Consider the following 16,783-nt stretch of genomic DNA (forward strand, 5'->3'; position numbering starts at 1 on the left):
TGGCCATTGTAGTGGTTATAGAATTCCAGTCATTCTAGATTTAAAGGTGTGCTCCACACATTGGCTTTACTTGGGCTCACATTTAGTAACAGTTTTATCTATTTTTTTAATACCCACTAATATAAACAGTTAATTACCAGTGCACAGGACGCAGCCATAGCAAGGAGATGCCACAGTCAGGTTTTAAAGCCTCGAGTTTTTTTGACATTGACTTGGTGTGTCACAGCAGGCATATTCAGACACAGGGTTTGTATGATTCAACTCATCAGCTTGTTAGTGAGGACTTTAAGAGCTGAAATAGTTGTGTCAGATGAGTGAGACATCCAAAATGTGTACCGTTGGCAGTTCTCCAGGAGTAGGTTCGGGAAGCACTGCTTGATTTTAAAACTCATTAATAAAATTGAAAGTGAAATGTATAAATATTTATACATCTGTGAAACTAATGTATACTCCACATTTTTGCACATGCCTTATGCAAACAGATAGTGTTGTGATGGTGTGGCCACAATGATACTATGTTTTTGTGCAATATCTTAAAGAAACTGCTGAAAGCTGAGGTGACTGATAAAAAAATATGAGATATAATTGTTTGCCCTTAAAGTCTGTAAGCTGAGTTTCACTGGAAAACCTCTAGATTCAGCACTGTTTGACCATGATATTAATAATACCAGATAGAGCAGTTCAAGTGCTTCTAAAGAAACATGAAAAGTTGCAAGATTGCTTTGGTTTGTATTAATTATTTGTATATATGAATTAGATTGCAAAACATATAAATGTATAAAAGACTCTCACTGCAAATAGCAAGTCAGAGTAGTATTTGTCAATATTAAAGAAATATATTTTTTATTTATTATTTATTTATATAGAAATAAATATTGTGACTAGTTGAAACTTGGATGGTGATGTTTGTATAGTTAGGGGTTGTTTATAATTGTCGAAATAAATGTGGAATATGAGCAATGGCATGCATTATTTTCATGCATACAATCCAGTAATTATTAGTAAAAGACACAGGTTATATACAAGAACATACACAGAGTAACTCACAGATTTAACCCTTTTTTTAACATTAACATTTTTTAACCCTTTAACTGGCCCAAGAAAAGAAATGATTGGATTGCATTTCTTAACTCCTAATGGCGCTAGTTAACACACTCAATGCGTTTTTTTTCAACACATCCCATAATTTCTAAAATATCAGCCTCTACCAAATGGTTGATATGTTGGTTTATGATAAAAGTACTGGAATTAATACATATGTAAGTGTAAGACCAATTTATTTAAAAACATAATCAAAATAAAACATTTTTGAATTTTAAATCATCTTTATTTTTTGCAGTATGCCATAAAATATTTCAGATTCTCATTTACAATAAAACCAAAATCAAGCGTAGTAACAAGATTATGTTTGTTTGACTTGTTTGTAAACCAGCAATGCTGTGTGTGTAAGCCATTATTTAAAACAGTAATTTTTTAAATTACTTTAACAGTCATTATTTATAACAACCATTTGGTAGAGCGGGCAGTTAACGGGCTAAGAAATGGGCTAGATTTAGTCTCTTTTAAAAATGTAAAATCTCTGGAATATGCAAAATAATAGGAACGAGCACAAGATTTTATTACTGAAGTTTTGCTTTAAGACTGTAGAGAATGATTCATTTATTGGTACAAGATGTCAAAGTTGGTTTTAGTGTACAAATTCAATTTAAGAACTAGTAATACATACTACCAACATGCTAAAACAGACTAGCAAGAAGCTCGTTAAAGCAAAATATGCTAATTTAAAGATTAGAACATCATCTTAACTCAACTGATACATTCAGCTCATGAAGATATAATATATAAATATTGAAATTTTCATATGAAGTACATAAAAACAGATAAAGTCGGCTAATAACTATACCATGTAAGCCTAACGGGCAGTGTTGGGCAAGCTACTTGAAAAATGTAGCGAGCTAAGCTATTTGCTACTCTACTTAAAATGTAGCTTAACTACACTAAAAGATAGACCCTGGGAAATGTAGCAAGCTAAGCTAAAAGTTACATGGCAAAAGTCACCAGAGGTGGCAGTAACGCACCAAAAACTTACTGATTCGTGATTGGTAAATGTAGCTGGTGTGGATGCTACTGCGCTCCTTGACTTATAAAATAGCTTCGCTACTGAAAAGCTATTTGGTTTAGAAAGTAGCGACGCTACCGCCATGTTACTAGTTAAGCTAGTAGCGTCACTACTTGTAGCGACGCTACTGCCCCACACTACTAACGGGTTATAGATATTCATGCAACCCAGGCTCATTCTGATTACGTACTCCTATATACATTTCTGGAGAGAGCAAAATACATGCCAGGAGGTACTTTTTTTTGCAGTTTTTTTTTTCGCAAGTCCAGGCCTGCTGTTCTCAAGTAAATCCACTAGAAGTTGCTGTCGACTGACTGATTTACTGACTGACTGACCGACCAATCCCCCACCCTCCCCCTTCCCTACGCCCAACCAATAGTATTTTAAAAAGCACCAATTAACCCGCCCGCCTCCTTGCCTAAACTCAACCGCAGTGTTTTGAAAAGCAATCCAAGCCTACATTACTACATTTTACCACGTTATTTACTTGTTTATTTTATTTTTAGCTTTGTTTTTCTTACCAGCTTTCTGGAACCATTCTTCACCGGACTTGAACCCCGTTGTTGCGGTCAGCTCTGCTCTGTGTCTCAAGTCCGCCAACGTACATGTCGAGCTACCAAACAGACTGGTAACAGCGGGAAAACCGTCCATACGGAAGTAAGCGGTCAGCTGGTAAAAGTAACAGCGTCATACCGCTCCATATCGTTCCTTTTAAAGACGAAATGCAGCCATACGTACCTCTGGCTACATAATTCCCGATCTCCAGAAACTTATATAGGGCTACGTTTTCAGAATAAGCCTGTGTTGCATTCATTAATAAACGTCAGCCTTTTTGAAATCTCTAGATTTTTCTTATTGTGCACAATATTCTATGCAGATTTGGGAATTAAGGAAATAACACTTATAGTAACAAAAATGATTTGCTCACATGGATGAACACATGCATTAGTTGTCTGTGTAGACACAGTTTTATTACAAAATACCAGTCAATGATTCCGTATTTCCATCCTTTTATTTATAGTAAACAATTTTTCTTTGGGTGCAAATACTTCTGTTTTTAATGTTATTTACACATCATGTGCCAATAAACACTGACAAATTTTGTATTATTAAGTTTAAAAAATAATTGATTAATTGATTATTCATTTAAGTGATGATTAATCATGGCAGTATATGCAAATTGACATCCCTACTTCAAATGAAAAAATCCAAAAAGAGAAAATCCCCTGATAATCGACTGTTTGGTTGATCAGCGACTAACTTCCGAGCACATTCCGAGCTTAAAAGATTATCCCCATATATGTTTTACAACAGCAAAAGGACAGATTTCACCATGTAGAGTGAAGATAGTCCTGCACATGAAGTGAAAGCACAGCCATTTGACCATTTCTAGCATCACACACACAAGCCTGCATCTTTCCAGAAGCCTCTTCAGGGGCAGCACTGATTCTCTCTCTCTCTCTCTCTCTCTCTCTCTGGCTGAGCTGAGCTGAGTGTTGCATCATGATGTGCTGAATTATTGAGAGGCTGTTCGGCCACTGGTCTGGGATCAGCTCTCCCTTGTCTCTTTGCGGGCTGCGGTTGCTCTGGACCTCTTTGAAGCGGCTGAACTCTTCACCTCGTGTCTAAGCGGGTCATCCTTTCTGTCGGGCCAAAGGAGACGTAGTGCAGAATGACAACCTCGTTCTCTATCCTCCTCCACCTCCGTCTCACCCTCGCTGCTTCTTCCTTCCTCTTCATCTCTAAATCTTCCGTCTCTGCATCTGCTCCTTTGTTTACATACCGCGCACATTGACAATGAATTAAGAAAAGACAGTACTTATGTATTTTTAAAAATGCATATTAAATGTAGGTAGACATTATGTGAAGTTGCATATGTATTAGGGATGTCAATCGATCAAAATATTTAATCGCATCAGGTAATGTGACTAATCGGTAATTAATGTGCACATATTATCTGTTCTAAATGTAAAATTTATATAATCTTCAATGTTTCCTCTAGGATTTTTTCCAGCTGTGGCGGCAGACTCTGTTGGGCCTTTTACACAGATCTAGAAACTACCGGTGCCGTTTTTTCATTGAAAAATGTCGTGAGCGCAGTATTACAAGTCGAGATCGCATTCATGTAATACGAGCATGCGAATCTCTTTGCTTGCGCGCCGATTTCCTCTGTTCGTATACAAAACTTCTTGCGAGCCCTCAAATATACGCTGCTCAAGTGCAGATTTTCTTGTGCGCGCTCAAATAAATGCTGCTAAAGTGCCATTTAGTACGTTTATTTCTCCAACATTTATTAGATTTGCTAGGAATATTTATGAATGTCTCCAATAGACCTACAGAGCAGCATTAATGCACCCTGAAGTAAAGTAAAATGGCTACAAACTCAATATTTAGCAAGATACAGTCACTGTATGCAGAGCCATAGACCTTTATCTATAAATAAAATATAATTATGGAAACTGTATTCGTCGTAACTGAAAGCTACCTCATGCTTGCTGGCCTCACGCATCATGCACCTGTCAGTCAGTCAGTCACCTTAAAGGGTTAAACAAATAACGCACAGCAGTACTATGATTACAGAAAAGTTTGTGCTTTTATAATTCACTTACCTTTTAATACGTTTTGGTGCGATTGTAACCCACTTTTTAAAAAAAAGAAATGACAGAATGTTTTGAATGAGAAGCTGAAATGAAAGCTGAATTAATTTTGGTGTGGCGCCCCGCCATGGAAGAATGAATGTAGCGGTAACCATGATCTTGCGATTTGAAACTGCATAACAACAACATCAGGGACTTTTTAGTACACACAATAAAAAAATGGAAATACAACTTTGTTTGATAGGGATACACCAGTTGGAGACAGGTCGGGACTGCAGGCAGGCCAGTCAAGTAATAATAATTTCAAATTTAATTTCAATAGTTTTCTCACATATTTGTTGGCAAACAAATATAACATTGTTTGATAGGGATGCACCAATTGTAGACAGGTCAGGACTGCAGGCAGGCCAGTCAAGTAATAATTATTTCAAATTTAATTTCAAGCATTTTCTCACATATTTGTTGGCAAATTCGCTATTCTCTGCCCATCTTTACTCCTAAAGGACTAGACCTGATTTGGATGCTGCTTTTGTACTAAATCATAATTAAAATCTGTTTTAAATCGCATCATTTTTTAACCTTTTTGCCTTATTATTACTAGCCCTAAACAGCTCCTGTCTCAACTTGTTTTAAATGGGAGGATCACATTAAATAATGTTTGTTGTATTGTCTGCAAAGAAAGTTAAAGAAAGTTCTTTTTTATTAGCTTTTTCCATACTGTCCCAACTTTTTCTGATTTGGGGTTGTACATGTGTATGTGTGTGTGTATATATATTGTGTTTTCTGTTTATGATTGAGACCAGTAACTTAGAAATAAGTTCAAACACATTTAATTTACTTAGAAATATTTACAAATATTAATAATAAGCGTATTATAAATCACATATGACATCAATATAAAATGTTGGTAGTAGATAAACAGACATTGTGACCAATTTTCTTTTTTAAATCTTTATTTACTCTCTCGTGTCTCTGCTTCCCCCTCCTTTTTTCCTATTTGCATTTCTTCTGTGCGCATCGATTCCCTTTCTTCCTCTTTGTCTCTATGTCTCACCTTCAATTTCATATTCTCAGGCTACTGTACGGTGCATCAAAGTGCATGTGACAAGTAGGGTTTGCATGTGTTGAATGACTAATGCACTGAGGCTGTCAGATTGTTTAGTATGCCAAACGGATGCGGTGGGAACGATGGTTGATTCATGCCTTCATTGTCTAAATGAGGGTGATGAAGTTTGCTACGCATGCCTTTGTCACCAACCTTCATCTGCTTTTTATATGTCGCCTCTGAGACGTTTGACGTAGAAATACTGGTGGGTGAATGCAGGCACATAAGATAATTATAGGTAGTTGATATGAAATCCTTTTGTCAAGTTGGCATGTAGTGTGGTGTGACATGATATACGCGGTCTGTAACTATGTTTAGCAGATTTTTCCTAATTTTTCCCCTTTCATAATTGTATAGATATTTTTTGTCAAAATATTCATTCATTCATTTTGCCAAAATATTGTGATTGACAGAAGTAAGAAATTATTTGAAATATAGGATTGTCCTTGCACACAAGTTTATACTTGTATTTTTGTTTACCTTTGTGCTGAACAAGTGTTAGCAGGTATTTATATAGGTAATGTTTCAAAAATTAAGCATAATTAAAATCAACCTTGTGGAAAATGCAGTATGGATCCATGTCCTCTGCACTGACTTTCAGAGTTAAAAGACTGTAATGATTTTGTCCCTCTCCCACCTTTTATTTGACATGCATGTAGACGACGGTCTGGTTTAAAGCTTTGTGAAGTGCTTTGAAATGTGCATTTTTATTTGATGCTTGATGTAATCTCAACCGAAACATGGAGAGAGGGGGAGGGACATAGTGTAGCTCCTCCCCCTTTTTTGAAAAACAGGCAATAGTGTTTTGTTTTGTTCAAGCGCATCAAATGTGAATCATCTTGAAGGGGGCGGGGCATGTCAGAAATTAGAGAGCATTTGATTAATTAGATTTGATGAGAAACTGAAGTATGAGGTGACGTGAATAAAAGTGTTGATCACATTTAAGTGACAAACTGCAAACTCTGCATGTTTATACATTCATTGGCCACTTTATTAGGTACACCTTACTTGTAACGGATTGGACACCCTTTTGCCTTCGGAACTACATTCATTTTTTCGTGGGATAGATTCAACACACTGGAAATATTCCTCAGAGATTTTGGTGCATATTGACATAATAGCATCACACAGTTGCTTCAGATTTGTCAGCTGCACATCCATGATGCGAATCTCCCATTCCACCACATCCCAAAGGTGCTCTATTGGATTGAGATCTGGTGACTGTGGAGGCCATTTGAGTACAGTAAACTCATTGTCATGTTCAAGAAACCAGTCTGAGATGATTCGTGCTTTAAGACATGATGTGTTATCCTGCTTGAAGAAGCCATCAGAAGATGTGTACACTGTGGTCATAAAAGGATAGACATGGTCAGCAACAATACTCAGGTAGGCTGTGGCGTTGACACAATGCTCAATTGGTACTTATGAGCCCAAAGTGTGTCAAGAAAAAAATCCCCCACACCATTACACCACCACCAGCAGCCTGAACCTTTGATACAAGGCAGGGTGGATCCATGCTTTTATGTTGTTTCTTAATGTTAGTTCTGACCCTACTATGCGATTGTTGCAGCAGAAGTTGAGACTCATCAGACCAGGCAACGCTTTTCCAATCTTCTATTGTCCAATTTTGGTGAGCCTGTGCAAAATGTAGCCTCAGTTTCCTGTTCTTAGCTGACATAAGTGGGTGTCTTCTGTTGCTGAAGCCCATCTGCCTGAAGGTTGGACATGTTGTGCTTTCAGAGATGCTCTTCTGCATACCTCGCTTGTAACGAGTGGTTATTTGAGTTACTGTTGTCTTTCTATCAGCTCAAACCAATCTAGCCATTCTCCTCTGACCTCTGGCATCAACAAGGCATTTGCGCCCACAGAACTGCCACTCACTGGATATTTCTCTTTTTCGGACCATTCTCTGTAAAGCCTGGAGATGGTTGTGCGTGAAAATCCCAGTAGATCAGCAGTTTCTGAAATACTCAGACCAGCCCGTCCGACACCAACAACCATTCCATGTTCAAAGTCACTTAAATCACCTTTCTTCCCCATTCTGATGCTCAGTTTGAACTTTAGTAGATCGTCTTGACCATGTCTACATGGCTAAATGCATTGAGTTGCTGCTATGTGATTGGCTGATTAGAAATTTGCGTTAACCTGCAGCTGTACGGGTGTACCCAATAAAGTGGTCGGTGAGTGTATTAGTTTTATTAATATCAGTTTTATATATATATATATATATATATATATATATATATATATATATATATATATATATATATATATATATATATATATATATAGTCAAAACTTGTAGTGTATCAAAACCTTTCATCAAAGTTGTCCTGAAACAGTTGATTTTTATTGTAGGACAATTTTGATAAACGTTTTTAATTCACTTCAAATGTTGACAACTGCATGCTTAAAAGATTGCAGACAATTTAAATGTGCGATCCTGAAATCAATGTTGCTTCTCAGAGAACTCCGTGTTGCTTCTTTTGAAAGGTTTCCTATTTCTCCAGGAATTTAAATCTTCAATTTCAGCTCGGTGGCATCTCGGACGTGTCAATGTATGTGAATGTGGCATTAGATTTACATATCTATAGTCCCAGTAGCCCAAGTGTTAACTGCTGAACCACAGCTTTGGCATGTCTGTGCTCTCAGTATGTTTTTGTTAGTGTAAGACTCTCTGAGCTCACGGGAGAGATTTAACCGTCAGGAATCTTTGATAGACCAGATGGCTAAACAGATAGCTGCCACTGGTCAGCCTCGGTTTAACCTCCCTGCATCAGTGCACTTTCAGCGTGTTTGTTTGTATTTTCCTCTCTGTATTTGCCCATTTATTTACTCATGATAATTATGCATATCCAACACACCGGCTATTTTAGATGCTTTCAAAACACTGCCGATTAGGGTTGTGGTCTCTTCCTCATAGTGACCCGCTCTTTCTATGTTCAAATGCATTTGAAAGCAGTTACTGACGTCAGTGAACCCAAGGCGAGAGTGCATCACTGTGTGTGTGTGTATGTGTGTGTGTGTGTGTGTGTGTGTGTGTGTGTGTGTGTGTGTGTTGTGAGACTGCGTGTCCCCTAAATGACCCCAGTCCTCAATCTGGCTCCAGGCACTTTATTAAGGGATTAACGGGCTAGTGGTTGTCAGTGTCCCCGTGTGCCATTGCCTCCTCCAGCTCCTGACACCTGGGCACACCACTGACCCCAACCCCCCCATACACACGCTTACACACACTTACACACGCTCAGACACTGTAAACATACACTGTACTCGCACACAATCTAGGTCAGAGCCAGACAGCAGCACTCCGACAGACCCTGCCCAATAGCGCTCGCTGTTACCGGGAGGGGTGGAGGTCACTCGGCCTACCCACAATCTCCCATTCCCTCGTCTCAGGCCAGACAAAATTCATGATTATGCCCCCTTTGCCCCCCTTTCCCAGCTGTCCAATCGAGCCTAGTTTAACCTGAGAAGCATATGCCATCTACCGCTCAGCTGCACATACTGACAGACGTCTGATCTGATAAGAGGAACAGGATAAACGCTTTCATACCCTCCATTTTTTCTCCACCCAAATTAAACGTAGGAAACGGAGCTTGTTTTTCTGTTTCAGTGGGTTCGCAGGAGCTGGTTTTCATTAAAAGAACTGTGGAGTTCCTATTAGCTCATTGACTGACTGTCTTGTTTGTCTTGTCATGTCACTTGTGTGTTTTTTAAACCGTAGAACGTTCTGGAATACTTTTGGAAATGCACAATCAAGTTCAACCCTCATTGTCCTGTGCTTCTTTTTCCGTTGCACTTTTTGACCGCAAGTTTAAATGTCATAGCCAAAGTTTGACATTTGGTTGATCGACACTACTTATTTTCTTCATTTTTTTAAAGATACTGGGAATTGATTGTATTTGAAGTAGGGTTTTGAGGTTTGATGAACTCTTTTTAGCTTTGGCTTAACCTACAGCTGTGAGAAAGAAAAAAAACACACATTCTGAGTCATTTTGATCCGATTTCAAACCTGTTTTTTAAGCCAAATTATAGACATCTGCTTCAACTTTAACCGCCTTTGGTAAAAGCCTTATCTCAATGATGCCCTTGTTTCTGTGGCAGTTAAAAACTCAAATGAGTCACAAAGTAAAACACCAGACTCAAATTTAAATATGTTGCACATGACACTGGGTTGATCTTTAGTGCTTTGTTGGGTAGGAGACTTATAGGTCACTAAAACATTGTTTTATATCATTTAGAAAATGGTAGTGATTACTGGGACATCAATATGCAGATTCCAGAGTGTTTGATAGCCAAATTAAAAATAGTTTGAGATGATACACATAGTACCTAAAAAGGCTTAGGCTATTTTTCATGTGTATGTAAAAGTGTTTGCACATTGTCCATCAGATAAAACACAATACAAATAATTTTGAATAAAATAATAGTGAATTTATGCATCACAACATTATAATAAACATTTTTGGTTGTTGTTTTTTTTAGCATTTTGCGATTGCCTGTTTAGCCATTTTAAATATTATGGTTTTACCAAATTAATGTGGCTTTGGTTAGTAAAAAGCTTATTTTTTATAAAACAATTTTATAAAACTCTACAAACAACAAACATGTGAACATTAGTGTACAGAAATTAATCTAAAAAATCTCCCTTTAGCATGGTCATTGGCTATAACATGCTAATGACACCATTCTGTTTTTAAACCATTGAGGCATTTGTCAGATATTCACAGTTGACAGAAATCTTTACCTAAGTTCATGAGTTTTAAAACGTCTGTCTTCAGTATGCACTGCTAATGGGCTATATGCACAGCTAGTGTTTTTCAGCCAATGATGAACTTCCAGTTAGAGCTTTAAATGACTATTTTCAAATTCATAAGATTCCTTTTACAGCATCGATGTTGTGATTTAATTAAAATACATTCAGTTAAATAGAGTTAGGCATTCATTTGGTTGTTAAAGCGTAAAAAGAGACGAGTGACCATTTAAACCCCGGTGCCATCGTTAGCGGCAGGCTAGCTCAGAAATTCCATTGAAAATACTGTGGTAATATTAGTTTTCATATTTTAAGGACATGCTGCGGAAAAATATAATTGAATGCAGTTCTTATTGTCTGGCCTGAGACCCACTTTATATTGTATGTCAGCTAGGCAGTTAAGATCACTGTTTTTTAAAGAAATCTTAAACGTGTCGATTTTGTATGGGATGACAATTAACCAGAATCCCTGGGGCTGGCTGATTGAAATTAAAAGTCTGTGTGCATATACCCCATTAGAATCAGTGCAATGATGGTCACTCGCAAATGAATTAACATATATTTTAATTTGCTTTTTCAGAGAACAACAAAGACGCTTGCGTCCAGAATGTCATTGTGAAGGCGGAGCCTATGGAAGTGGACCCGCCCCTTGATCTGGCCCCACCCTCATCTCATCTACTGGGTTTTAGCACTTCAGGACCATGTGAAAAAAAGGAAGCATTGGTCAACCTCCCAGATCATTTGCCCCGCCCCCAGAATGACCTCTTCTCACAGGACATATCAGTCAAAATGGCCTCCGAGCTGCTTTTCAAACTCTCTGGTAAGAAATAAGAAACAGCAGATTATTTGTTTAAAAGAAAAAAATTTCTCTGTGAAGAGAGTCTTTAGGTTGTCATGTTTTCTGAGTGCTGCACTGACACACTAGAGAGTGGAGGGATATTTGTGGTGTTAAATGATGGCAGGATTGAGCTTTTCTTCCAAGAGCGTTCTGAGGATTAGCAGAGACAAACCTGCCCCCAGCACTGCTCGCTGCCAGCCACGGCTCTCTTTAAATGCCATCTAGCACCTCAGAAGCTGATCATAAAAAACCTGCACCCCCACACACAGTATATGTGTGTTTATATATGCATGTATGTAAAAAAAAATTTATATATATATATGCTCCTTATATATATACTTACACACACACACACACATATATATATATATATATATATATATATATATATATATATATATACACGTATACATACTTACATACACATACCACACACAACCCATTCACACCCTTTCACCTTCCCCCACCCAATGGAAGTGATGTGTAGCTGCACAGTGTATATGTATAACCCCTCAACCCTCGACTCCCTCAGATTGTTCTCAAACATTCTGGCTCAAGCACACTCGGTTGCACACACTTCCCTTGTCTCTCTCTTTCTCTCTCTCATCCTCTCTCTCCCTCTCTCTCTCTCCCTCTTGCTCCTGTGCAGCATCGTCATGGCAACGCAGCGAGCCCTTCCATCCTCTGTGAGCCGTGTGACCGAGAGGGTGTCAGGGAGAGGGGGCTTAGGAAGTGCCACCCAGGGAGCAAGGTTATTACCAGACCACCAGAAGAGAAAAAGACAGGCAGATAGACAGACAGACTTGATACACTCTTCTCTTTGACCTCCGTTTCTCAATATTTTTAAAACGCAACTTGGCAAAACATGATTTAAAAAATAGAAGCACTGCAATCCCTGCTGAAATATGCATGCATGGCAAATTTGATTTCTTATTCAGTATTTTTGTCCTGTTTTCCATTCTCGAAGAATATATCCTGTATTTACTGGCTTCTGATATTTATTGGATTGTATAATTGTTACCCCTTTGACAAATCATTTTAAGCATAAACCCTACAATATTCAATTGGACTGGTTTATCTTGTTTAGCAATTCATTATCAGTTCATTTCATGACTAAAGAATACAACTAGTTTTTTAATTATCAAATGGAGTAGAAATGGTATCCACAGTGGCGCAGTGGGTAGCACAATCACCTCACAGCAAGAAGGTCACAGGTTCGAGCTTCAGCTGGGTCAGTTGGCATTTCTGTGTGGAGTTTGCATGTTCTCCCCATGTTCGTGTGGGTTTCCTCCGGGTGCTCTAGTTTCCCCCACAGTCCAAAGACATGTGGTATAGGTGAATTGAATAAGATAAATTGTCCGTAGTGAACGAGTGTGTATGGATGTTTCCCAGTGATGGGTTGCAGCTGCAAGGGCATCTGCTGCATTCTGCTGTGGCGACCCCAGATTAGTAAAGGGACTAAGCTGAAAAGAAAATGAATTAATGAATGAATGAATGGTATTCTGGTCTGAACCTGACTATCAGGGATGAATTAATTGTCAATTTTACTATTGTTTAGTTCTGTCACACTTATAAAAGCAGGATCTTTTAACCCAAATTTAGGTTAAATAGAGGCAAATGAGAGAAAGAAAAGAGAAAAACACATAGTCAGACAGAAATGAGATACTGACTATGTTTATATGGACATCAGTAATCAAATTATTTGCCTTAATCTGAATAAGACAATAATATGATTAAGGTGTTTGCTTTTTGAATCATCTGTTCATGATCCTGTTTTACATGTTATAGCACATAATTCAACTAATGTCATTGCATCACCACGCTGTCCACTTTTCCTCTGGAGTTTCATGTAATTTCAGGTGTTTCATTTTTAATTTGTCGACTTTAACTGCTGTTTGGCACTTTCAATTTTAATTCAGGAACATTTCATGCATGCCCCCGTGACAAACGAGCTATTGGATGCAAGTATAAATTGCTGGAAGTGTGTAGTTTTAATGGAATTTGATACCGCACGTCCTATAGGGAAAAAAAAACTGGTAGACTCTCAATCAGTAGTGTCTTCAAATCATATTATCCATGTAAACGTACTCAATGTTCTCTTTGCCCTTTGTTTTTCAGTATTTTAAAATGCATTTTGGCTAAAAAGAAAATCTGAAAAACGGGTCTTAAATATGCATGTTGTACTGTGAAGTGGGACGCTGACAAAAGGATCCAATCCAATCGCAGGTTTATTTAGCAGAATGGTCAGAGTCGTAGTCAAATACACAGGCAAATGGTCAAAAGGCAGGCAGCAGACAACGTGAATAAACAAAACAACAAAGCAAAGGTATAACACAGCAAGGCAAGGGAAACGCCTCGTAATGTTCACAGTGACAGTATAACAAGACTCAGCCATGAGACTCTCAAAGTGAGCTGTATATATGTGTAGTGTAATCAGTTCATGAGCTGCATCAGCTGTGTGAGTCTAATAGGGTATATGCAGAGCTAGTGTTTCTTCCCATACTGATAAACTTCCTGTGAACAGTAATTGTGACTTTTTTCCATTTTATACGGTTCTTTTTACAGCATCGATATTTTAATGTAATTAAAGTATAATCAGTTAAACTGACTTTGGAATCAGCAGGATAGCGCTGAAGCTTCATTGAATATACTGGGGTAAAATAAATGTTTATATTTTAGTGACATGGCGGGGAAAAAAGTAATTTAATGCAGTGCTTCTTGTATAATCTGAGACCCACTTTATATCGGATATCACTCAGTCAGTGGAGATCGCTGATTTCTAAAGAAAACAGACCTTAAACATGCTGATTTTGTAATGGTATACAGTTCACCGGAAGCGCTTCAGCCAGGTTACTGACAAATTAAGTGCTTTAGCATACTTCCACATATACCCTATTAATAGAGACTTGGAGCAGGTGCGTGTGTGTTGCATGACTGGAACTTGTAGTCCATATACCAGCAGATTTGTAGTCCGTTAGCGATCTGCACAGGCTGGATCCACAGGCATGACACATGTATTGCTGTTGTTATATTAATCAATATGTTCCAATTTACATAAAAATGATCTATTATTGTATTATCCATATATTAATTATCTATTTTTATAGAATATGTGCTGAATTTATTAGCATCTTATTTATATTGTACTTCAAAGCATAAACCCTACAAATGACTTCTTAGTTTATGCTTAAAACAAATGCACCCCATCTTCTCTTAGTAGTTTTATACAGTTTCAAATAAATTAATGTTGTTTTTAGTGGAACAAATACAGAACTTATGTTCTGAACTTATTATTTATTAAACACCCAAATAATAGTTAAGATCTAAATAATATAATAGTTATAAAAAATGTATAGGGGAAAAACTATTGGATATAGTGATATTGAATGGTATAACAGTGAAACAGTATTTTGTGCTGAAGACAAGCGTTTAGAAATCACATGGAGATTCAGCAAGTTTAGTTTTTTTTGATCAGGCATGGATTGAGGGTTACTTTTACTTGTGATTAACAGAATTGTGTTCGTTAAGAGAAAATAAGTACTACTAAGCACCTGATTTTTGTACAACATATTTAACTCAATTATGTTTTTTTTTTTCTGTTTCAGAAAAAGTAAGTAAAGCTAACGAAAACAAAGACAATGCATCATTCGGTATACACAGGTAGGTCTAATGCTTTGCACCTATTACACTGCCAAATGTTTGCTGCTCACATTTAATAAATCTAATGGTAGCTTATGATTTTCCAGCCCTTTCCTTGACGACCGCTTTAGACAATCACCTTTCAGCACTCGCTCCAAGAGCTCTTCCCCAGCTGAAGCCGGATCTTCAAGCAGGGTTCCCCAGCAAGGTAAGAGTCTCTCCTCCGCACCAGCCAGGACCCTTTACACGCTCACATTCGGCATCTAAAAGTGACTCACCTGTTAATGCAGAATGAGTAACCGCTCATATATTTCTCACTCTCTGTAAAATGTCCACTTTATTTAATGTTTTTTAAGAGTATGCTTTTCTATCCTATTCATGTTTATAACAGCACATCTCATGATATTTATTCCTAATAATAACTTTTAGTGTGGAGAATATTCTAAATAAATTCTGAATATTTTTCCACTAAGGTTAAAAAGAATGTGAATCACAAATCTTTTTTTTGTCTGTTTTGTAGGGCTGTCAAAAACAATGTTAATTATCTTGATTTAAATATTTTAACATATTTAACATAATTAACAGCATCCTTTGGCATTTCTTACCTGAGCACTACTGTTAGGCCTATCTGTTTATTTCATTTGTATTTTTGTTGCATGTTTTTGTGCTATTGCTTGCTTATTTGTTCTTTGAATGTGTTCACACTTAAAAGATTTGGTTCAATTGATCTATTTGTGCTGATCATTAGGCCTCGGACACACCAAGCAAACACCAAAAAACTAGCGTTAACAAAAAACAAATATTGTGCTATTTCACTTCCGCCACATCTGGTCCTGTCTGAACCAAAAAGCTGTGTGTGAACACGCTAAAGGATGTAAGCGTGAGAAGATGTGTCTATCCACACTCACTGGGTACAGTTGTCGATTTTCTCACTCTGCAAAGGGAAACCGGAGCTTGCGATGCGCACATAAAAACCATAAACAAAGCAGCGTTTAGTACTATTTTCAATTGACACTCACTAAAGAGGGATTCGATATGTGTCTGAGAATCAAATAACCCATATCGTTTGCAATTTTTTGAGAAATTCAGCAAACGTACAGCTGGCTTCTATGAGTTCCCTTTTGACTTTTTGTCACTTTAGTTTTTGTTCTTGTGCTCTGATTTGTTGCTGAATAACCAATCAGAGTGCACTCTTTTGCTGATGAGTGTTATGCCGAGTACAGACTGCACGATATTCAAAGTAGTGGCGTCACAGATGTTTTCACACTGAATCTGGGGTAGCGTTCCATAGCTGCTGTGTTCACCCTGCAAGATGGATTGGCAACAGGGGATTTCACACTGCATGACATTACAATAGGAAGAATTGCAGTCAACTTTGTCTCGGTCTGCAAACTACGTCTCACAACCAAAATCATGTAAGAAATGACATGGAAGCAATTCGAGGGCACGTAGTTTATCTTTTGTTTATTAACTACATAATGAGAAAGAAGCCTTTAGTGCGGTATAAAATGGACTTATTTTGCTCACCTGGGTTTTGAAGAGAATTAGCAATTTCTTCTCAACTTTTTTTCTTTTTTGATCTGGTTGTGATAGTGCTCAGATGACACGTCAAACAGACACGGCTGCTCCTGCCAAATTTACGCTAGTTTTTTCAATTTTTGGGTTCAAATAGACTGAAAAGAAGCCCTTTTAACTTCTCCCCCAACCTCCCGCTGGCCTGCAGACACCCATA

The 16,783-nt window shown here is 37.7% G+C and overlaps 1 protein-coding gene across 5 annotated transcripts in view; it reads left to right on the plus strand.

Annotated features, from left to right (window-relative positions):
- The window catches only part of znf827 (zinc finger protein 827), a 140,925-nt gene that overhangs the window by 91,901 nt on the left and 32,241 nt on the right, over positions 1–16,783 (plus strand). For all 5 annotated transcript variants that reach the window (XM_056457800.1, XM_056457792.1, XM_056457766.1 and 2 more), the window contains exons 6-8: positions 11,155–11,394; positions 15,018–15,072; positions 15,159–15,259. In XM_056457800.1, coding sequence (XP_056313775.1) covers positions 11,155–11,394; positions 15,018–15,072; positions 15,159–15,259 — 396 coding nt within the window. The remainder of the gene's footprint in view (positions 1–11,154; positions 11,395–15,017; positions 15,073–15,158; positions 15,260–16,783) is intronic.

The sequence above is a fragment of the Danio aesculapii genome, chromosome 1 (genome assembly GCF_903798145.1).
Source record: "Danio aesculapii chromosome 1, fDanAes4.1, whole genome shotgun sequence".
NCBI lineage: Eukaryota > Metazoa > Chordata > Actinopteri > Cypriniformes > Danionidae > Danio > Danio aesculapii.